Source organism: Verticillium dahliae, genomic scaffold, assembly GCF_000150675.1.
Source record: "Verticillium dahliae VdLs.17 supercont1.14 genomic scaffold, whole genome shotgun sequence".
NCBI lineage: Eukaryota > Fungi > Ascomycota > Sordariomycetes > Glomerellales > Plectosphaerellaceae > Verticillium > Verticillium dahliae.
The window spans coordinates 379,224-401,245 of NW_009276945.1; the positions used below are offsets into that span (position 1 = coordinate 379,224).

A 22,022-nucleotide genomic window follows, 5' to 3' on the forward strand; every position below is an offset into this window, starting at 1 on the left:
GAAGTTTTGCAGGGGTGCGGCAGCGGTGGTGACGGTTTTCTTGCAGGACTTTCAGCAAGACTTTTTGTTTTGAGGCCGGGGACGCCTGTGCGGCATTTTCGGCAGATGTATCCGAAGACGTCGTTGGCGCCGCCGAGAGGAGCCGGCTGAAGTAGCTGCGGCTGTTCTCCTCGACGGGCTGGAAGACGAGGCGCGCGAGCAGACCGCCGTAGTTGTTGGCCAGAGCGTAGACGCCCTGGGCCTGGGGCGTCGACAGGATGGATACGAGAAAGGTGTCGCCCTGGGTGAGGACGTGCTTGACGAGGCTCTGGGCCATCATGGACGAGGCCAGACGCAGGGTGGGGCGGTAAAAGTACGACCAGACATAGTCGGCGCCTGACCCGTCCTCGGTGGTGAGTGTACGCGGCAGCAGCGAGAAGCTGTTGCCCGTCTCGGCGGTCGAGGCGAGACGGACGCCGGCGCCCAGGTAGACGAGCAGGAGGGCAAGGCCATAGGCGAGCTGGCCGAGGGCGAAGGGAAGGACGCCAAGCTGCAAGCCGGACCGGGAGGCAGAAAGCGCGGCGGCAAAGGTGACGATGCACCGCAGGAAGGTGGCGATGGACTCGGCGCTGGCGCGGGTGCGGAACTGGAGACGCGTCTGCATCAGCACGAAGATGGGCTCAGCGAGCAGCTCGATGATGGCGGCGGCACCATAGATGCGGAGGGACAGGACAAAATAAGGCGTCTCGAGGGTGGCCTGCTCCACAGAGGACAGGTAAAGGGCGCCCAAGCCAACCGAGACGAAGCATCCGAGGATGACGGCGAGGTAGCCTAGGTTGACGACGGCCTGGTGGATGGGGGTGTTGGAGCGGGCGCTCGAGGGGCTCTGGCGTTGGATGGCGACGCGCAGGCTCTCGCGGGCGAAGAAGAGGACGGAGAGGTAGTAGACCTCGAGCTGGGCAGACAGGCCGAGGAGCGCAGCGGTCAGATAGCGCAGGAGGAGCTGGTTGGCGAGAAAGGTGAGGGCGCGCGAGGCGATCTGCAGGATGATGAGCAGCGAAGCGCCATGGACGGCAGCAGACTCAGACTCGGTGCCAGCAGCGGCAGCGGCAGCAGCAGCAGCAGCAGCAGCAGCAGCAGGTGGTGCGTGGGTTGTTGTGCCTGGAGCATCTGCCGGCGATGATGGGGATGCCTCTGGAGACGGCATCATGAAGCCAGTCGCGATAGCATTGGGGAGGCAGCTTTGGACTTTGGAGGGGTTGAGGGCAGGTCCGAGGGCATGTCGTGGAGGGGGATCGTGGCGGGACTGATTTTGAATCGTGGCTCAGATGGTGGCTCAGTTGGTGTCGTGGTCAATGCTGCGCCGTGGATCAGATCTTGAGAAGGAAGTGACGATCCACCCTGGTCCAAGTCGAGGTCAGGACCATCCCAACATCAACATCCGCAGAGGAAGGACCGTCTGAGGAAGGACCATCCATGTCTGGCAGCGGAGCCGGGCGGATGGTAGAGGTACGTATCGATATCGATCAGCGTACCGGCCGGCGACCGTGACAGCAATAGCCCGCGTGCTACCGCGTGCTACCGCGTGCTACCCGCTGCTCCCAAGGAGGCATTCACCACTCATTCTCAGAAAACACTCCATGCATTGTCGCACCAATCCAGCACCCAACAGCACAAACATCTGAACGTGTCGCAGCAATTCTCGGTGGTTGGGAATTCAACATGGCAGCGCGGCCTCAACACCCGTTAGTGTCGTCATACTAGCGCCAATGGCCACGATTGATTGGGTCACAGCCTTCGAGGACCGTCCCTCGAGTGCCTGCAGTCGCAGCGCCTGGGGGCCTGTCTTGGGTGTTCGCAGCAATCGCAGGGCCCCTACAGCATGCGGAATCCCGGGGTGCTCCTCCTCAGTCTCGCCCACCCCTGCCCTGTCGTCCTGGCTGTTCCTACCTGTTCCTGATTTCTTCCCCACTCAACCACGACCAGGGCGGGAAGCTACAAGGGAAGGGCTACGTGGTACAAGGAAGCCACTCACCCACCTTCCTGCTCAGCCAGCGCCGACTCATCTCACCACCACCACGACCTCTGGCGTCTTTGGCCCCCCCCCCCCCCCCCCCTCCCTCTTCTTCATACCTCGACACTCTTAGCCTCAACCTCATTTCTCTCTCTTTCCTGCCGCTCTGCTAGTGCCCACCCCTCACTCATCTACATCTTCATTTTCAGAATTTTCACTTGACCCTGAGTCTTAGTCGACGTGCCATAGTTCAGCTCAGATCACCTGTCATCACGACATCTCCACTCCTAATCTTGACAAAGTCCGGCGTCCCTGAACAATCCCTGTCACCTGCATCGTACTTGCACATGGTACTGTGAGGACCCAACAAGCACCTCGACCCAACCTCCACGCTCGGGCGCGTCAAATCTTCTTCACCGACACAACAACAAATCCACAACCCACTCTTCGACGGGGAGCCACCAGCCAAGCAGCAGTCGGCAAGGGGAAAAAAAGGTTGTCTGCAAAAGCTTCCCCTTATCGGATATATCCAGCGTGGCCGGCACGAGCGAAAGTGACGAGAGAAGACTCGGAGAGCTCACAGCAATGCCACACCCGACGAGACCACCTGCTGTTCCTCGACCCTGAAGAACCCCGCTGCTCATGGCTCTGACGCCTGACCCTCGCGGCGATGCCTTGGCCGGCCTCATGCCGCCGACGTCACCCCATGCCCACCAGGATCCCGCCGCCTCGCTGCGCTGCTGCTGTGGCCACGACGATTGCGCCTACCTCAAGCACAGCTGCCATGTCCTCGATACCGTCGAGCAGGACGTCCATACTGCCGCCAAACTCGGTCAGGTTAGTTCGCTCGCGCTCTCCTCCCCCCCCTCTATCTCTATGCCTTCGGCGAGCCATCGCGTCCCGCCACACCATCCTGGCCAAGACCAAGCACATTCCAAGGCCACATCCATGCGCCCGCGTCTTTCCTTTGTTTGCCTCGACCGCGGTCCCAGTATCACCGACTCCGCGCATTCCTCGAGTCGTTCACCTCGAGTCATCTGGAATGTTTCCTTTTTTCTTCCCATCTCTTTCTTCTAGCCCGGCACGCCCATCACCTCTCTTCCTTCCCGCCCCCTTGGTTTGGTCTCGCTTTGGCGCCTGTCCGTGTCTCTCTATACCGCCCTCACCTCACCATGTTGATGTTGGATGCCGCTCGCTGGACATGTCGCTGACCTTCTCCCTCCAGGCGCTCCTCGCCCGTCATGAGGCCTACATGGCCGACGCCGAGCGCGATCGCCTCGAACTCACCGCACGCATAGAGCAGCTCGAGACGGACAAGAGGGAACTCCAAGCCGACAACGCCAGGACTGTCGAAGAGAACCGTGCCTTGCTCGACCAGCTCGAGACCCTCAACAACTCGGTCAACAGCTCCGACACGCGCATTCAGAGCCTCGAGGCCACCCTGCTCTCCTCTCAACAGGCCGTCCGCCGTCTCGAAGGCGCTGCTGTCCGAGCAGCCGAGCTGGAACGCCACGTCGCCCTGCTCGAGCGCGAACAGATGCAGCTGCAAAACACCCTCATCAGCACCGAATCAGAGTCTCGCTCCGCCTTGAACCGATGGAAAAAGGCGGAAAGGGGCATCACGGAGCTGCAAGAGCAGCTGGAACGCATGGAAAAGGAAACCAAGGACGAGCGAGAGCGCCACGTCGAGGCCATGGGCCGCGTCGAGCGACAGCGCGAGATGGAAAAGGAGCTCAACACGGCAGCCGGCCGGCTCAAGGGTGCTGCTGCGGCCAAGTCGCTCGACAAGGGCAAGCACGGCAGCAGTGTCGTGTCCCACTTTGTTCGCGACCTGCTCCAGGACAACGCCAACTTGCAACTTGGCATGGCTGAACTACGAGAGCTACTGACCAACTCCAACGATGAGATCCAAGCCCTGCGTGACCAACTCATGTTCCACCAACCCGTGGATGAGGGAGAAAAGGAGGGAGAAAGGAGCACGGCTTCTACGCTCCGCGCCGAGATGGACCCCTCGCAGATGGAGGAGCCAGGCGCAACGACTCGACTTTCTCAAGAACTCCATATTCATCACCACTATCATGTGGCATCCAAAGGCGACAACAAAAAACCCAAGAAGAGGCGAGCCGGCCTCACCCCAGGCATCTTTACACCCCCCAGCGGCGCCTCAACGCCCGTCACGCCCTTCCGAAACCACCCATGGCGGCTCTCGTCCCCCGTCCCGCCAACCACATCAACCCACGGACACCGCGACTCAACCTCGAGCCTCGCCGCACCACCCTCCCACAGATGGTCCATGTTCTCCGAGCAGCAGTCTGACTTTGCAGCCTCGTCGGTACCCAGCTCGCCGCAGTCAACGAGCCATCGGTTCTCCATGTTTGACAAGTTCCCCGACTCGGACTTGCCCGCATCGCCCACAACTAGCGTGGACCCCATGTCCCCGACGATGAGAGCGACACATCTCAAGCGCCCGTCCGAAGTGTCGACGAGGAGTATCTCGATGCCAGCAAAACTCATGATCGCACCTCCCGCCCCGACGCTCGAGGTCACTCAACACCACTTGGGCCCAGAGCCTATTCGTGAGGAGGTTCACGAGGACGACACGGAGATCGAGGAAGTGCCAGAAATCGTCACGACGGAGGAAGAATACAGCTTCTCCACTGACGAGGAGCAGCCACAGCGCCGGCTGCACCGCGTCATATCTCACGAATCCATCATGTCCCTTGCTGGCGGACTCGACATTCACACGCTTAAAGTGCGACCTAGCCAGCTGACGCTGCGCCCTCTTGGTGGTGCTGAGGCTGTCTTCACCGGAGTAACAGCGTCCTCGACCATTTCGCGCGTGACCACCAAACGGAGCACGGCTGTCTTGCGGGACAGTTTGGCCGGTCTGCCAAGCCAGAGGGTGGTATCGACACCAACCCGGAGCCTATCCCCAGCGAGTACCCTGAACGAGGGCCAGCGCAACACGGCCAAACCGGGCCGGTGGACGAGCTGGCGGCCATGGGGCAGCAGTGGCGGGGGCGGCGTTGCTACCAGCAGCAGCAGCAACAGCACCCCGAACGATCCCGAATCCTCGCCGACGCCTGCGCTCACGCCGACGCCGACGAACAAGAAGGCCGACAAGGAGAGGGATCTCCACCGGGCGTCCGGCATCAACCAGCCCGGCGCGATCCCCGGGTTCCAGGAGTACCTGGCGAGCATCCGCACGCGGGGCACGCCGAGCAAGGTGATGCCCGACGTGGTCGATGTCGAAGCCCTGCGGCAGATTCTCGAAGAGGAGTAGTAGTGGTAGACTGGCGCTTGATGGTTGATGATGGATTTTCTCTGGAGGTTGCATGGCGTCTCATTGCATATTTGCTTTTCTTGCTTTTCCTTTCCCTTTGGAAACTCTCCTCATCAGGAAACAGTCTCGGGAGGAACAAACTATCCTGGCGTTGGTCTTTTTTTCTTCCTTGTTTATATTTCTTTTGAACCGACAGGTCAACAGACCTCTCATGGAAGATACCCCCCCACCGAACGGAGCTGGCGTGTTCTCTTTTGTCTGGATTGCATGGCTCAGAAACGGAGCGATTATCACAAAGGATAGGAGTTTCCGTGTGTATACACCTCCTCTTCCACCACCTATTCCTCTACAATTGCTCTTCATCTTGTTTTTTCCTCTCATGCGCTGCACAGCAGCATAATTTACGGGACCACGAGCGTCATGATTCTCAGTTTGTTCAAGAAAGTTTTGGTTTACAGACCACTTAATTTTCATAGATCATTACAATATTATCCTCATAGATTGTGCAAAACGTCCCGTCACCAAAAACATGGACCTCGCCTCGCTCAGTACGACGTCAGCGCGGGACTGCCCTCGGCGCGGGGCAGAGACCACTTTGTCTCGACAAAGACCTTTTGCATGCTCTCCTCGTGCTTCTCAAACTTGTAGTAGACCTTGTCGAGGTCCTCGAGGCGCACGCGGTGCGAGAGCATCTGGTAGACGTCGAGGGATCCGTCCTGGAGCCGCTCGAGCAGCTCCTTCCAGTACTTGTGCACGGGCGCCTGGCCGTTTCCGATGAGACGCACGCCGCGCTCCATGAGGGAGCCAATGTTGAAGTGGTTCGTGTAGCCGACGTACACGCCCGTGATGCCACAGCGGCCAAAGCTGCGCACCGACTCGATCATCTCGTTGACAATCTCCGATGTGTCCGTCTCGAGGCCGAGCTGAAGCTCGAGCCAGTGGGCCCAGCCCTTGGGGTACTCGCCGGCGACACACTCGAGGGCCACGTCGGGGCCGCGGCCGTCGGTGAGGTCGCGCAGGGCGGTGACGACGGTCGGCTTGTTGGTGATGCCGTGGGACAGCGTTTTGTAGTCGACGAGGTAAAGCTTGTCGGCGTGTGCGGCGGGCCAGCGGGACTTGACAAAGGAGAGACGGGGTTCCGTGTCGACGAAGATGACGCGCTTGGCGCCGTCTTCGAGGGCAAAGACACCGGCCATTTGGCCAATGGGACCAGCACCGAACACGGCGACGCTGTCGCCCTCGTACACGGCTGTGTCCTTGACAGCGTTGTAAGAGGTGGACAGCACGTCAGACAGGTAGAGGGCCTTCTCGTCGGGCACATCCTCTGGGATCTCAAGAAGGTTGACGTCGCCAATGGGCACGCGCACGTACTCGGCCTGGCCGCCAGCGAAGCCGCCCGTGAAGTGAGAGTAGCCAAACATGCCTGCCGTCTGGGTTCCGTACATAGCCTTGGCCTGGGTGTTGGAGTTGCACTTCTCGCACTGTGACGAGAGCTTTTGACGGCAGAAGAAACAGTCACCGCAGGCAATCTGAAAGGAGGCAACGTAGCGGGCGCCCTTCTTGATGCCCTTCACGGCGGGACCAATCTCGTCGACGATGCCACAGAACTCGTGGCCGAGAATATCGCCCTTGGCAAGCTGGACAACGGAGCCATGGAGGAGATGCAGGTCGGATCCGCAGACGGTGCTGCCGGTGACGCGGAGGATGACGTCGCGGTCCTCAATAATCTTGGGGCGGGCTGCGTCCACAATCTCGACCGTGTTCTTGCCCTGCCATACGAGAGCCTTCATCGTGGCAGACTTGTCGCCCGTCTTTTCATAATTCGAAATGTCCTGGGCCGTGACCTCGTCGCCCTGGTGGCCGATGACCTGCTCGGCCGCATAGGCTGCTTGTGACATGGCCATGTTGAAAGGGTTGTATTTTTGGGGCGTTATGGAAGATGGTATATGTGCTGGTGAGGTATCGTAGGTATATCGGGTATCGCTAAGGCTCAATCTAGCAAATCAGATGAGTAGTACTGCAACAGTTGTGTAGAAAACACGAAGGCATAGCAGCAGCCGACTCGACAGTTATAGACATGATGCGATCGCAGCGACATGTCCCCCAAGAACTGTTCCTGGAGGGGTCATATTCTGCCGCGACGTCAGAGCTGGCAAATTTGCGGGCACCACGGTCTACAGTCGGCATCTGTGGACTCTCAATGGATACGCCTGCAAGGCGTTGCCCCAGGTTGTGACCGCGTTGTCGCGTCATTCTCGAGATGGGAGATTCCCACAAGAGGACGAAACCCGATGGACGACGTCATGGATCCCACGTGTGCTCCACGGCGATCCGGCGCAGGACGGAGCCACGTCCGGAGCGTTTGGTCCTCTGGTGCAGGGCGGGCATCTCGGCCAACCAGAGGCGGCAAGGCTGAGGTGGGCAGGTGTTGAGGAGGGGCCGTTGCGTGCGCGGCATCTGGGACATGCTCGCCGTTTGGTTCGGGCAAAGTTCGTGATCGTCTTGGGAGGTTGTGCTCTGGATGGGGTCGGCGTTTTGTGGTGACGCGTTATATTTGGGCCTGCTATTCATTCTGGGAGTGTACCGGTTCGATTGAATTAAAAATCGAGGGCCAGAAATCCATCATGTTTGGTGTCGTTGAATCCGGAGAGTAGAAGTTGACGATCGATTGTCACACGGGGCATCTGATTTGTGAAGATGGATTGTCCATTCTCACGATGGATGTGTTCATCGCAGCAAGGCTCTGACGGGATGAGATAGGCAGCATTTTAAGTACATGCAGTTGACAGAAAGGAGAATCCATCTAGCAGATGATCGGTCATCTTATGTCTTCGGACGAAGCCCATTAAGATTGCGCCGATTGCACCTGCCTTGACCTCATTCAGCTTCAACGGGGAAAGTGAAGCCAGGCCAGAAGAGGGTGCCCACGCGGGAAAGAGCCATGCAGCGTGGATAGACAGTGGGGTAGACGCTGACCTAAGCGCTGCCCCCAAATACAGTACATCTCTCGGGGTGAGGGAGATGAGAGAGCGCTCTTGGCGTTGTACCTGTAACCCCCCTCCAAGCCATGAGGGGCAGCGCGGGGGAAGCCTCCACTCTTGCCCCCTACCCCCCTGTAGCGTACCCCAACGCGGGCGGACCCTGCCTGTTCCTGTCACGGAGGCGGCGCCTGACCTGTGTCGCATCCCAACCTCCGAACCGCCCTTCTCCAACTCGATCCAATATGGCAATCCGGAGCATCAAGCGTCCGCAAAGGACAACAAGACCTTACCGTCTGGGACACGGCCCGGACGGTCAGGAACACATGATGGCGAAGCTATAACAATGGGGGGTATTTGCTCGTGATTTCAATTTCGCCTGGTGATGTCGAACTTTCCTCCCACCTCTCTCCTCTCTCTCTCTCTCTCCACAGCCTGACAATTGCTTTTACCCTGACTCCCCTTCATCTCCCCAGTTTGTTGCAAAGTGAACAGCTCTGTTTGCTGCATCGGCATTCTCGAATCCTCTTCCTCCATAAAATCAGATTGGCAGCTCCCTCCCCGCCATCCTCAACATCATGAAGTTCCAGGCCATCGCCCTGTCCGCTTTCGCCGGCGGCGCCGCAGCGCAGCTCGGCATGGGCCGTCCCCCGAGCCCCCACGACCAGGCCAAGGCGACGCTCGTCGAAGACTTCAAGTGGCGCGACCCCTTCACCGAGGCCACCTCGTCGCTCTTCACCCCCGCCTGCGAGGTGACCAAGACCTTCCCCGCCCAACAGTACACCCTGCACCAGCTCTACGACAAGCAGCCCCTGGGCATGTGGTCCTGGGCCGAGGGTCTCAAGGAGGTCTTCAGCGAGCGCGAGTACCCCGGCGGCTTCTCCGGCCTCGACCGCCACGGCTGGGACAGATACATCCTGCTCATGGACTACGCCGACGTGCCACTGCGCGCCAAGCAGTGGATCGAGGCCCAGGCCTCCGGCAAGACGGCAGACCACGGCCTGTTCGCCCTCTTCCAGAAGCCCAAGGACAAGCACCAAAAGGTCGACGACCAGGTCGTCGTGCCCGAGGCCGGCCTCGACCGCGCCGACGACGCCTCGCGCGTCGTCCTCTTCGCCCCGGGCGCCCTGTACAAGATTCTTCCCCTTTTCGTCGCCGAGTCGAGCGACTGCGCCGGTGAGTTTCTGGCCTGCCTCCCTGCCGTCCCATCTTTCCTTTCCTCTTGTTGTGACAAACAGCGACTGACATGATCCCAGACGTTCTCGAGGACCTCTCCAAGTACTCGCCCGACGCCGTCGACGGCGGCGTTGTCGCCTGGCCCATCTCCCACTCGCGTCCCAACCTCAGGGAAAAGAAGAGGGACATTGAGATTGTCATCAAGGCCCAAGTCCTCAAGGCCAATGAGCCGGCCGCCAAGGCCGACGCCGACGCTGAGCCTGAGGCCAAGACGGTGACCAAGGAGGAGCTGTGAGTATGGTCGATATACATGTAGTAGAAGACGGAGAGAAACGAGACGATAGTGGTTTTTTTTTTCTTTTTGCGTCTTTGCCACAAGTTAGGCACAAACCGGGTCAGGAATACACCTTGAGGCGTTTGGCAGGTCATGGTAGAAAATGCATTCCCACTTTTCATCTTTTCGCCAATGGACTCGAACCAAGTGCTCGTCGATTTCGTGTTTGCTTGATTTAGTGAAACGCGAGGCCATGGGTGAGGCGTCATGACCATGACATGAAATGAAAGTCGTCTGCGAGCTGCGAGTTCCCCATTTGATTTCCCAGCGCAACAAAGTAGTCGGCTGCCGCCTGGGCCTGGGCCTGCTCTCGCGCCTGGCGCTCGAACGCTTCGACCGTATCTTGCGTCGCGGCCATGGCCTGGCGGAAGAGAGCCGACACAATCTCATGCAGCCAGCGAATCTCCTTGTCAGTGGTGCGCGGGACCATTTGGTCGAAAACGGCGACGGCCTTGCGAGTCAGTTCGCAGTCGAGCGTCAGGTGGGGGTGCATCGGCTCGATGAACATCTGGGTCAGTACCATCATGACCGTTGCGAAGCGTGCGCTTGCGCTGATCCTGTTGATTCGAAATAAGGTCAGTCTCTTGCATGCCCGTTGCGCAGCCAAACGGAAAGAGGGAGAAGAACACACCAGAAGCCACATTCTGTAAACGGCGCGACGGTGAAGAGCTGAATGAAAGCCCTCGATTGAACCACGCAATTCTCCCACCCAACAGGTGTCTTCCCCTTGCACGATTCAGAAAGGGTGCCGTTGGCGGCGCACGCTGTCATGCTCTGTCGCATCTCCTTGAACCAGCACGTCTCGTCCAGATCAAATGTATAGATGCCGTGCGCATGCACGAGGCAGAGCATGTACGTGCTGTACAGGTTGACCATGTGCACCGCATTGGTCGGAGACATTGAAGTCGCGACGTTGGCCATCTGGAATTGTTCGGGGATCTGCAGACGCCACTGCTCGAGCATGTGGTTGAGCTGCTCCCGGCGCTGGACGCGATCCTCGGGGGAGGCCTTCTTGGAGCGCGTGCTGTAGAGCAGGTCATAGATCTTGCCTTCGATATGGCTGAGGGCGGTGCGCGATCTGAAGTAGTTGAACTTGATTGTGGAGTCGGTCGAGTACATGATCGATACGTTGTCAGCAGGGTCGAGATCGGGAAGCGGCAGGTCAATGTCGGCATCGACTTGGAACGACGGCATCTTTTGGTTCAAGCTGACATCCTAGAAAGGCAAATCAGCCAGCTGCGCCGAGGGGTTGAGGTTAGTGCGCGTCGACTGCGGAACATACCTTGTCGAGGTAGTAGGCTACCCAGAAGATTCGGGCCCTCTGGACAGCTTCATGCTCAGGCAGGCCGTTGGAGCGATCCTGGTCGTGAAGGCCCATGCGATGGGCCAGGCGAATGGTGGTTCCGAGGAGGACAGACGCGGGCTTGGGGTTCTTGGTGCCCAAGAAAAGGAGCGACATGCCCAGCAGGACCTGCAAGCCGACTAGATCTTCCTCCCTTGTCACCAGCTCGTTCACAACGGTCTGGGCGTTCCGCAGGTATGTAGCCGACTTTTCGCCGTCGGTTGCAAAGTCCTTCTCAGACGTGATACACGCACGGTGGGCGATGGCGAGGACAATGTTGATGGCAGCCCATGCGGGCCTCGTGCGATGTATGACGTGGGCGTACCAGTCGGACAGCATGGTCATGAAACTACCCTGATGGAACAGCGGCAAGACGACGTTGAAGCGCGTAAAGTAAATGTTGACGAGAGGCAGCACATCCTCCAACGGCGGCAGCACCATGGGTTCGGGCTGGGCGACCCAGTCACTGGGTGTCGTCGTGTCCGAGCCCGACATGAGGACGGGGCTCTGCCCAGCGGCGGCGACAATGTTGGAGAGCCATTGCGGTTCGGGACTGGGTGTCTCGAACACCTGGGAGGGACTGAAGGGGCCGGCTACTGGTTGCTGAACTGGCGGCGGCTGTGAGTCGGCGGGCTGTGACGCGCTCGCTTCGAGAACTTCCTTGAGCTGGTTTTCGATGAGAGCCAGACGAGCCTCGAGCTCAGACTCGCGGCTTGATACAGAGTTCTGGGCTGGGCGGGGAGGCTTGTCTTTGGCAGCGGCGGTTCTCCGGCGGAGACGTGTTGTCTTACACTCTGATTTGTACAGCAGGCAGTTGGAGCAGTGCGGCTTGAGCATGTCACACTTGATTTTCTTGGTGAAGCACAAGTCGCAAGCTGTACAGGTGGCTTCGTGTCAGCAAAGAGCCCCCCCAAAGACAAGGCCGAGCCAAGCCAAGCCAAGGGAAAAACAAGCAAGGTCCCTAATAAGGGGAGTGGGAAGGCGAACCTTTGCGACGCTGAGACGTCAACTCCATCTTGTCAGCGGATAATGCCAGCGCAATGCCAGATGACTTTGACTGCCGTTGCGATGGTTTAACTTCTTGGGTGAGATGAAGGAAGAGTTTGGCAGGATGGGCCGGATGAGACTCAAGGCTCAAGGGTCCAGCTGAGGGGTGCGTGGTCGCATGGGGTGAGACGTGGGCTTGCGGTGTGCCTGCTGACAGCGGTCGAGGTACCTTGGTCAAGTACCGCCCGAGCCAGACCGGAGGTTGTGAGTGCAGGAGCAAACCTTAATTGACCCCAAACGCGAGGTACCTTGCCTTGTGATAAGAGCCCAATTAGCTGGCGATAGCCGTGCCCAGGTACCTAGGTACTAGGTACATGTACAGGAGGCAAGGCCAGCAGGTGGGTGAGTGGGTTGTAGGGCTGATGTTCGATGGTTTCTGGGTGCTGTTAGGGATTCAGGCCCTTGGTTCAGTGGAGGAAGACGCTGAAAGCTGCCTGGGGATGCCTCGCGATGCCTGGGGGATGACAAATAAGGGTTGGTCTGGCAATCTGTCGAATGGGCGACTTGGTTGTTTGCGGAACGCCGTGGAACTCCGCGGCGTTCGCCTGCTCCGTTTTTTTTTCCTCTGTAGGCGCAATGTTGGCCCGCAAGCCCGCAAGAGCTTCTTCTGCACAGTTGTTTTTTCTGGCCCGTGCATAGCGAGACCGACGGACGTCTTTCAACCGAAACTGCCTTTTGTTCCTCGATAACCTTCAATATGCATATTCTTCGCGTCATCATGCTGCCCGGCCCGGCTAGGCGAGCACATGCAAGGGCCGCTCGGACACGGGCACCATAGTAGTCCCTAGTGTGGCAAGCAATCTTCATGCCCCTCCTTAAAATTGTAGACAATCCTTATGTGCCGACGACGGGCTTGTGGCACATGGCCTTGCCGGCTTGGAAGATATACAGAAGTAAGATATTTTTGGGAAAATTTAGGTTGACCCGTTCTAGGTACGCTGTTGTCACGTCAGCAGCAGAGTGGAAGTCTCTCATAGCCTTACAATTCTCCTCAGAAATGACCGGCCTGTCTTGACCAGACCCTGGCGCACGTGAGGGCTCGGGCTGGCGGCCGCCATCGCCATTGGCGCATTGGGTTTCGCGGATGAGATTGTTGTGGAGTGCCTATCTGCTGGACCTGTACATTCTGCCCCCACATGTACTAATGTAGCTGAGCATCTCGACAGAACGTGCGGAGCCTGCTTCGGCAAAAGGGCTCACTGCTTCACAGGAAGTCATGCTGCCAGGACCAACCAAGGACCCCCTTGCATGATATCTTTGGCCATGTCACAGCACTCTCGCGAGAATTGCCGCGATTCCTGCGACGAAGAGACTTGCCTTGGGGGCCAGCAGCCGTTAACTGTCTGTTAGTGTCAGGAACGACGCTCGCTGTTACGCCTCTTCCGGCTCCTTGGCAGGTGCCAATCTCGGCGTACCTGCTGCCGCTACAGCAACAGTGGCCGACTGCACCTGCTGCACGGTATCGTCATCGTCGTCCAACAGGGCCAAAATCCATCACCACCACCACCACCATCACCGCCATACTTCCCTGCCAACCTGATTCAGGGACCTCGCGAGCAACATCTCTTGCACTGGCACACTGCCTCATGGCTTCTCCCCCGCATGTTCTGACGCCTGCCCCTAGGCTTCCCGTCCAAGACGACACGCCAACAAAGGTAGGCCCACCCGTCACGTCGATCTCTTTTGGCTCAATCGACGTTCTGGCCCTTCAACCTCACCATCGGTCATCGAACGCCTGGCTGGTCTCGACTGCTGCGGCGTTGCGTCCAAACCTGAATTCGTTCCAGCCGCCTCCTACGCAGACCGCATCATGATCTCGCCCTGCATGTACGTTCGTGGTGCGAAGAGGCCAACCGAGCGGCGCAGCAAACGCAGAGAAAGTAAAGATGCGCATAGTGTCCCCGGTTGTGCAGGATCCTTCGCCCCCAAGAGAGCAGAAAACCAACTGGTGATGTTGCGTTCCATCCCCACCCGACCCCTGCCTCAACCCGTTCGAAGCGCAGTTCGTGCCCCTCGTACGACGATTTCAGTGTCGGTGCAGGATACGTACCCAAGCGATCGACACAGGCGCGAGCAGCGCTGCGGGCTGTGAGTCCGGATTCTTGCCCTGGTCGAGGAGGGCGGCAGGAGGGGTTGCCGAACATCAACGTACGAGTATAAGCACCTCTGAACCGTCGTCATAGCCCATGAAATAGCTGCCCACAGCTCAAAGGACCCCTCCTCAAGTCCTCGTTGCCATCCCCCTCTCTCTCGTCTCGATCGCTTTTCCGAATGCTGTGTAGCCATTGCTGTCTGACGCGTTTCTCCTGCTGAAAGCTCTCGGACAACATTGGCCATGGGGCTCATATCAGTCGCTCGCCCGCTGCTGCTTGTCTTCCTATTATTCCTTGCGGGCACGGCATGGGCGCAAAACGACGACGACGACGACTCGAGCAGCCAGGCCAAGAACATCACCTGCTACGGCGTCGGCGGGAAGTCCTACGGTGACAACTACAAATGTCCTGGCTCGAACGCCTGCTGCGGCTCCGTCGACCTGTGCCTGCCCAACAGGCTGTGCAAGAGCGTCGGCATGTCAGACGATATTTTCATCCGCGGACCCTGCTCGATCAACCCGTACGACGAAGAAGAGTGCGCGCAGATCTGCCTATACAGTGGGTTTCTTCCCGGGTTTCTCGGACGAGGGGCTGAATCGGAGGCTAACCTCCTCTCCTCTTGCAGGCGAAAACACAGGCAACGGTCGCTTTCCTCAAGTCACAATCTGCAAAGACGGTAGTTACTGCTGTAACAATGATCCTCAGTGCTGCGCACGCGGACGCGGCACCTTCCTCGACGCACGAGGGAAGGTCATTGACAACCCTACCGCGAGCTCGTCCTCATCTGCCTCATCGTCGGCAACTAGGGGCGCATCCACTTCGTCCGCAACGGCGGCTGCGGCTTCGACGACGGCGAGTGAACCACCCACCAGTGAGACACCTGCCGATCCAGGCTCCGGCAATGGTTCCAGCTCCGGCTCAGGCTCTGGCGACGGTCTAGGCTTGAAGGTCGGGCTCGGTCTCGGCATTCCGCTCGCAGCCATCGTCGTGGCCGTCGGCGTCTGGTTCCTTGTGCGCAGGAGGAAGCGGGCCGTCGAGCCCGTCGAGGTCAGCGAGGCCGGCCAGTATTATGCCAAGGGAAGCAGCCCGCCGCAGAGCACCTTTGTGGACTCACAGACGCCGACGCCGCGGGCCAGCCCGCTCAGCGCACAGTATCAGGTCTCGGAGATGGATGCGAAGCCGAAACAGGTGCACGAGCTCGAGGGCACGTCGACGCGTGATCGGGGCACGGCCGAGCTGCACTGAGGTTGGGGGGGGATTTAGTCTGAGGAGGTTTTGTCTTTTTCAAGATACCAGCTGTTCAAGCACGATGACGCCGTTTTGTTGCATCTGCAGTGTTTCTGTCCTGACTAGCCAAGCCTCGTGCATGTGGCCCGACGATATATGTGCATGACGGTAGATTTTCTCAATGGACCATGACTCCAATGGATGATTCTTGTCGCGACCAAGAAAAGTCCCCCTCTGGCCCCCACGGCAGCGCAACGACGGTGCGTTGAGAATACAACACGCCACCCCAAGATTTCGTTTTGTTTTCGCCTACTGGCACCGCAGGATACAAACGTCCAGCGTCAAGGCGTCAACGGTCGATGGCATCAGAATACCCGGGTATAGATGATCAAGAAATACGCTTCAGAAGGCATATAAATGCCCAGCGTCATGGCTTGTCCATAGCAAGCCGCCTAAGGCGTGACTTGGCCAATGAGAAAGGGCGTGCTGGACGAGTAGGGTAAAAGTACGCTGGGCAGACAAGTAAAATAAGAATGTGAGCTGCGAAGCTAGGGTCCCCTCCTTCCGATACGAGGCGTCGATCGGTGGCTGGCTGGCTGGCCGCCTAGCGGTAGGTACGAGTGCTGCTTTGACTTTGGGGGACATGTGGGCTCACGGCGGCAAAGAGCAACGCGAAGTCGTGGTGTTATCAAGACGGGGGAGAGAATCAATCGCATCCTCGTCACCATGAAGGCGTATTTGTCCTGTCTCTTGGTCCGCTCCTGTCTCCATCCTGCAATGATTTGATTTTGCTGAACATGCTGTCTTCCCCCTTCCTACCTACATGATCAATCACTGAGGGCAAAGGGCTCGAACATGAACGAACACTGCGTTCAGGCATCTATAGGCCTCTACTCGTCAAACGTCGTTCTACCAATCATCAAAACACCTCAAGCGACACGCATGCAGTCTATCAGTCTAAGTAGCCAAGAGACGCCGCCACATCCAGCCCAAACACTGGTCTATCAAGACCCTACGCGGTGCTTCCCGCCCGTCGCCTTGCCCAGAATCTCATCGACCTCGACGCGGTGCTTGGAAAAGTTGTCCACCAGGTCATCCCACATCTTGGGATCGTGCTCGTGGAGGTTCGTGCTCTTCCACGCATAGTCCGTAATCGTCAGGGCGCGGCAGCTCTCAAACATGAAGGCAACGGCGCCCTCGGAGATGCGCATGACGGGCGGGTCCTCGCGGGACGCGGCGGCAAACTGTTCGTAGGCCACGCCGTGGGGCACGAAACCGCACTCGAACGAGACGCTGCCGGGGCGGAAGGCGTCGGAGCGGCCGTCGTAGGCGCCGTAGAGCAGGCCCATAAGCTCCGAGGCGGCATTGCGGTGGTAGTAGGGCGGGCGGTAGGTGTGCGAGGCGACGTCCCAGCGAGGCGAGAAGATGAGAAAGTCGGCGAGTGGCGCGGCTGGATCGCGCGACTTCGCCGTCAGCACGCAGAAGACGGACGGGTCAATGTGGTCGACCGAGATGGAGCCGACGTTGACAAACTTGGTGAGGTCGTATTTGTACGGCACGTAGTTCCCGTGCCAGGCGATGACGTCAAAGGGGCAGTGACGCTGTGCGCTCTGGAAGAACCGGCCACCCAGCTTGTAGACAATGTTCCACGGGTCGTCGTCCGTCACCTCGTACGCGGCGACGGGGTGGAGAAAGTCGCGAGCGTTGGCGAGCCCGTTTGCGCCGAGGGGCCCCAGCTCGGGCAGCTCAAAGTTGGAGCCCCAGATCTCGAGGATGTAGCCCCGCGTAGGTCCCTCGACGTTCACCTTGAAGCGCTGGCCGCGCTGGATGACGCAGATTTCACCGGGCTGGACGTAGAGGAAGCCAAACTCGGTCTGGATGTCGAGCGCGCCTTGCTGCGGAACGATGAGAAAGTCGCCGTCCGAGTTGGCAAACGCCCTCTTCTTCATGCTTGTGTTGCAGAGATAGACGTGGGTCGCCAGGCCCTCCCGCAGCGTGGGATCGCCAGACCCCGCAAGTGTCTTGAGGCCGTCGATAAAGTCCACATCTTGATCGGTTGGGATGTCAAAGGGGCTCCACGCCAGCTGAGTGGGAGAAACATGTACGCGGGGGTTGATGGGAAGAAAGTTTGATTCGACGTCTTCTCGGTTTGGAAGATCCGTCTGCGAGGGGCCACAACCATGTTACTACTCGTGGCTCAGGAATTTCAAGTTCAAGATTGGCACAGGAGCACAACTCACGAATCCTTGGTGGGCGACAGCAGGACGCGAGCGATAGAGCCACGCCTTCTTGTTGACATGGCGTGGGGCGACGAATGCAGACGCAGTCATCTGCTCCGCGTAGAGCCCAAAGCGTATGGACCTCGGACTGTTCTGGCCCTTGGGGATCACACCGGGCACCGCTTCTGACTCGAAGCTGTTGTTGAAGCCAGACATGTACTTGTATGGGTCGTTGCGTCGGGTCTCGAAACTGGGGATGGACCCATCCTTCTGGGTCTCTGCCCAGTGAAAGATGTTCTGGTAGTCCTCTGTGGAAGCCATGATGCGTGTTTGTGACGATGACGTTGATGGTGTTGAGCGACGAGGCACACGATGAAGTGGTTTTTCTGAAAGGCGGCAACCTGCTGGTCGTATATTGTGGCAGACCAAGAAAGAGGCGGGACAAGGAAGAGGGCACACTATATCATCCGGACGGTGTACAGCAAAAGCTCAGCCAGGACTAAAAGCCCAGCCAGAACTATATGTCTGGATGGTCTGAGAGCGGTTCCCCATCTTGTTCGCGGGGCTCGGATGACGGATGACACGGTCGCGGAGATGGCGAGGAGACGTGGGGGGTGGGGGAAAGAACTCGGCGTCGATGAGGGGGCGCATGAACAGAGAGGACCGCCGATCACGACCGGAATACCACGTTGGCTTGAGGAGGACAAGCCATGGCTCGGTGTTCGGGGCCTGCTAGCGTACTGCCTAGCATTTCGATCCCATCGCCTCGGATGGCGGAGCGCGCTGCCAGGTAGTATCGTGAGGTCATGTTTGGCGGTGCACAGTGAGCTCCGAGCGTGTCCAACATCGGCAGTTGGCTGCAGAGCGGTCGGCGCAGAGCACCCAGCGACTCGGTAGATGGTTTCGGGGGTGCCTGAAACGTACTACTATGTATGTAGGTGGGCGGGCAGGTAAGTATCCGACGTGCCTTGGAGGGCTTATCAGATGGTCAGTCAGATCAGAGTCGTCCGGAAGGGTCATGGAGTATTCTCGGCAAGATGGCCGACAACGTGCCATCGACCAGTCCCATGGGAACCGATCGCATCAAGTCGGAATCACGGGCACGTCAGCCGCTGCGAAGAAGAATGCCAATCCCAACAATCAAATGGACAAAGTCAAAATAGCGTTCGCCAGGGGACAATGACTCGCGTCCGCTCTCCAGGTGACGTGCCTTCACGACAAGGTCAGTCGCTTGGCCGAGAGGGTGACGCGGCGAGGACGAGATGCGGCATGGTGCAGGTTGTGGGGCTGGATATATAGCTGGCTGCCGACCTACCTGACCTTGGGTCAGGTAGGCTTGGGTCAGGTAGGCAGGTGCCGTGTGCTGTAACGCCTGCTGCTTGGATCAGGCCTGCTCGCTGTCTCTCACCGCTGTTGTGTCCTCGCATTTTGTCAGGTACGGTCATATGCACCACAACAGTCGAGCTCGAGACCTGACACATGGCAGGAGGAGGGAGTACCATGTAAAATAGGCAGAAATCGGGCAAGACAAAGGTGACGCCGAACTATCTATCTACATGTACCTGATGCGTAAAGTAGCTAAAGGTCAGTCAGGGAGGTGCCCGCCTGCCAGCCTCCCTGCTACATAGTACCCATCTTGCCATTAGCTGTGGGCTGTGATCTGTCAGCTACCTCTGGTGTCTCGGCAGGAAGGTGTGAGTGAGCTGTAAAGCTAGGACCATCTGCTGTCGGCGCTAGGCACCGAACCGAGCCAATGAGATGGCTAACATTTCTAATTTCGAGGCAGGCTCTATCTTATCGCGACGCGATGAACCGGCAATGGCGTCACTCAAGTTCCGCGCCTGCAGATGTTGACGGGTCATGGACATCATCAACTGTGAGGGGAGGTGAGATGGGCAGGTAGTACCCAGGGCCAGGCTGCCAGGAAGCGGGCTGTCACTGGGAGGAAGGGACGAAGGGAAGTGTTTGACTGAGCATGGACAGCATGGTTCGATTGAGAATGAGAGCGCTCTTGCCTCTAAGTAAGGTAGGTAGGTACCTTACCTTACGTGGCAAGCTGCCGAACCGAACAAACCCCTACATACTTCGAAACGCAAACTGCCGTTTACTGTTGCCTTTGTCTCCATTGGTACTTTGTCACTACCCAAGCCCCCATCGACTCGTCACCTCTGCACCTCTGCACCTCTGCTGTTTCGTCCCCTGCGATCCAGTTGACCCTGGCCTGCTACTGCTTTGCTTCGAAGCTTCCCATCATCCCATAACCCCCTCCCTCTTCTCCCCCCTCCATCCTCCATTCTCCCCCCCCCCCTCCCACCCCACCAAAGCTTCCCTTCATGCAATCATCCAGACTCCGACTCTTCCTTCGTCCCAACACCTTTCACCACCTCGTCCCACGCCAGCAGCCGCTACAACATCGCACATTCACAACCGCCCTGCGCACCATGGCGGCCACAGAGTACAAGCTCAAGTCCGTCTCCTCTCTCGACCTTCGCCCCGGCGAGAAGCATGAGGTCGAGGTTGAGGGTATCGAGGGCGGTAAGGTCCTGCTCGTCAACGCCGGCGGCAAGATCCAGGCCGTCGGCTCCAAGTGCACCCACTACGGCGCGCCCCTCGTCAAGGGTGTCCTGACCACCAACGGACGCCTGACCTGCCCGTGGCACGGTGGTGAGCAGCCTTCCTCCCTCGGCCTCTTCTGCCGCCCTTCGGAACAGGCACAACCCGCAGAGTGACTGACCGTGTGACCTCTAGCCTGCTTCAACGCGAAAACAGGCGATGTCGAGGACGCCCCGGCCCTCGACGCGCTGCCCGTCTTCAACGTCACCGAACGTGACGGCGCCGTCTACCTGACCGGCGAGGAGGCTGCCATCAAAGGCAGCCGTCGCAAGCCAAACTTCAAGTGCCGTTCTGCTGCCGGCGCTGGCACCGACAACAAGGTTGTCATTGTTGGCGGTGGCTCTGGTGCGCTCGGCGCCGTCGAGGGCCTGCGCAACGGCGGCTTCGACGGTCCCATCACCATCATCTCCAAGGAGGGCTACCTGCCCATCGACCGGCCCAAGCTGTCCAAGGCCCTGCTGACCGATCCCGAGAAGCTGCAGTGGCGCGACGCCGCTTGGTACGAGAGTGGTTCCGTCGAGATTGTCAACGACGAGGTGACCGACGTTGACTTTTCCGGCCGCACGGTTACCACCAAGAACGGAGGAAAGCACGCCTACGGAAAGCTTGTGCTCGCCACGGGCGGCACGCCGAGGAACCTGCCGCTGCAGGGCTTCAAGGTTCTCGAGAACATCTTTACGCTGCGCACCATCCACGACACGAAAAAGATCACGGCGGCCATTGGCGACAAGGGCAAGAAGATTGTCATTGTTGGCTCGTCCTTCATCGGCATGGAAGTCGCCAACGCCACAGCCAAGGACAACACCGTCACCGTCATCGGCATGGAGAAGGTGCCTCTTGAGAGAGTCCTCGGCGAGAAGGTTGGCGCTGGCCTGCAAAAGGGTCTCGAGGGCAACGGCGTCAAGTTCTACATGTCGGCCGGTGTCGACAAGGCCGAGCCCTCGGCATCCGACCCCTCCAAGGTCGGTTCTGTTCACCTCAAGGACGGCACAAAGCTCGAGGCAGATCTCGTCATTCTCGGCGTCGGCGTCGCGCCCGCCACGGAATTTTTGCAAGACAACAAGGTCCTCCGCCTCGAGAAGGACGGCTCCATCCAGACGGACGAGCACTACTCCGTCACGGGCCTCAAGGATGTCTACGCCGTCGGCGATATTGCGACCTTCCCCTACCACGGCCCGGGCGGAGAGGGCAAGTACACGCGCATCGAGCATTGGGACGTCGCTCAGAACGCCGGTCGCACGGTTGCCAGCCACATCATCAGCGCCTCGGTCAAGCAGGAGGTTTCGATCCCCGTCTTCTGGTCGGCCCTGACGGCGCAGCTGCGATACTGCGGCAACACGGCCGGCGGTTGGGACGACGTGGTCATCCAGGGCAACGTCGAGGAGAACTCGTTTGCCGCCTACTACTGCAAGGGCGACACGGTCGTCGCCATGGCTTCCATGGGCCAGGACCCTGCCATGGTACAGTCTGCTGAGCTGATGCGCCTTGGCAAGATGCCCAGCAAGGCCGAGTTTGAGAAGGGTCTAGATGTGCGTACCGTCGGGCCGCTGGAAGCATAAAGCGATGCTCCATTGTGTAGTTTTCGTATAATGATAATATTCGCAATGTATTCGCCAGCGCGTTTTGAAGTGAAAAGTCAGGAGCAACAGCTCTCTGCATAGCTGCAACCCTTGGTGCATTGTGCTTTTATGGGATGCTTTGCCCCCCTTACTCATCC

At 58.9% G+C, this 22,022-nt stretch overlaps 9 protein-coding genes across 9 annotated transcripts in view; 4 read left to right on the forward strand and 5 right to left on the reverse strand.

Moving 5' to 3' along the window:
* Positions 1-51: 51 nt before the first annotated feature.
* VDAG_06715 (oligosaccharide translocation protein RFT1) lies at positions 52-1,186 on the reverse strand (the record flags this gene model as incomplete). Its single annotated transcript, XM_009659419.1, has 2 exons — positions 52-280; positions 357-1,186. The coding sequence occupies 2 exons, from the start codon at positions 1,184-1,186 to the stop codon at positions 52-54; spliced, it is 1,059 nt and encodes a 352-aa protein (XP_009657714.1).
* A 1,449-nt stretch (positions 1,187-2,635) lies between these two features.
* On the forward strand, positions 2,636-5,276 carry VDAG_06716 (uncharacterized protein; the record flags this gene model as incomplete). The annotated part of the gene is made up of 2 exons (XM_009659420.1): positions 2,636-2,830; positions 3,219-5,276. 2 exons carry the CDS (start codon positions 2,636-2,638, stop codon positions 5,274-5,276), a joined length of 2,253 nt encoding a protein of 750 aa, XP_009657715.1.
* Positions 5,277-5,821: 545 nt separating this feature from the next.
* On the reverse strand, positions 5,822-7,180 carry VDAG_06717 (S-(hydroxymethyl)glutathione dehydrogenase; the record flags this gene model as incomplete). The annotated part of the gene is made up of 1 exon (XM_009659421.1): positions 5,822-7,180. One exon carries the CDS (start codon positions 7,178-7,180, stop codon positions 5,822-5,824), a length of 1,359 nt encoding a protein of 452 aa, XP_009657716.1.
* Positions 7,181-8,832: 1,652 nt separating this feature from the next.
* VDAG_06718 (uncharacterized protein) lies at positions 8,833-9,725 on the forward strand (the record flags this gene model as incomplete). The annotated part of the gene is made up of 2 exons (XM_009659422.1): positions 8,833-9,430; positions 9,493-9,725. 2 exons carry the CDS (start codon positions 8,833-8,835, stop codon positions 9,723-9,725), a joined length of 831 nt encoding a protein of 276 aa, XP_009657717.1.
* Positions 9,726-9,969: 244 nt separating this feature from the next.
* On the reverse strand, positions 9,970-12,193 carry VDAG_06719 (fungal specific transcription factor domain-containing protein; the record flags this gene model as incomplete). The annotated part of the gene is made up of 4 exons (XM_009659423.1): positions 12,094-12,193; positions 11,047-11,981; positions 10,396-10,979; positions 9,970-10,321 (listed from the first exon to the last, which is right to left on the reverse strand). Exons 1-4 carry the CDS (start codon positions 12,119-12,121, stop codon positions 9,970-9,972), a joined length of 1,899 nt encoding a protein of 632 aa, XP_009657718.1. The 5' UTR covers positions 12,122-12,193.
* Positions 12,194-14,488: 2,295 nt separating this feature from the next.
* Positions 14,489-15,491, forward strand: VDAG_06720 (uncharacterized protein; the record flags this gene model as incomplete). The annotated part of the gene is made up of 2 exons (XM_009659424.1): positions 14,489-14,804; positions 14,872-15,491. 2 exons carry the CDS (start codon positions 14,489-14,491, stop codon positions 15,489-15,491), a joined length of 936 nt encoding a protein of 311 aa, XP_009657719.1.
* Positions 15,492-16,324: 833 nt separating this feature from the next.
* On the reverse strand, positions 16,325-18,612 carry VDAG_06721 (homogentisate 1,2-dioxygenase). The gene is made up of 2 exons (XM_009659425.1): positions 17,714-18,612; positions 16,325-17,635 (listed from the first exon to the last, which is right to left on the reverse strand). The coding sequence occupies exons 1-2, from the start codon at positions 18,011-18,013 to the stop codon at positions 16,478-16,480; spliced, it is 1,458 nt and encodes a 485-aa protein (XP_009657720.1). The 5' UTR covers positions 18,014-18,612; the 3' UTR covers positions 16,325-16,477.
* Positions 18,613-20,133: 1,521 nt separating this feature from the next.
* On the forward strand, positions 20,134-21,864 carry VDAG_06722 (monodehydroascorbate reductase; the record flags this gene model as incomplete). Its single annotated transcript, XM_009659426.1, has 2 exons — positions 20,134-20,356; positions 20,441-21,864. 2 exons carry the CDS (start codon positions 20,134-20,136, stop codon positions 21,862-21,864), a joined length of 1,647 nt encoding a protein of 548 aa, XP_009657721.1.
* A 77-nt stretch (positions 21,865-21,941) lies between these two features.
* Positions 21,942-22,022, reverse strand: part of VDAG_06723 (uncharacterized protein) — a gene marked incomplete at both ends in the record, with an annotated part of 2,026 nt that continues 1,945 nt past the window's right edge. The window contains one exon of the mRNA XM_009659427.1: positions 21,942-21,966. Within this exon, the coding sequence (XP_009657722.1) occupies positions 21,942-21,966 (25 nt within the window). The remainder of the gene's footprint in view (positions 21,967-22,022) is intronic.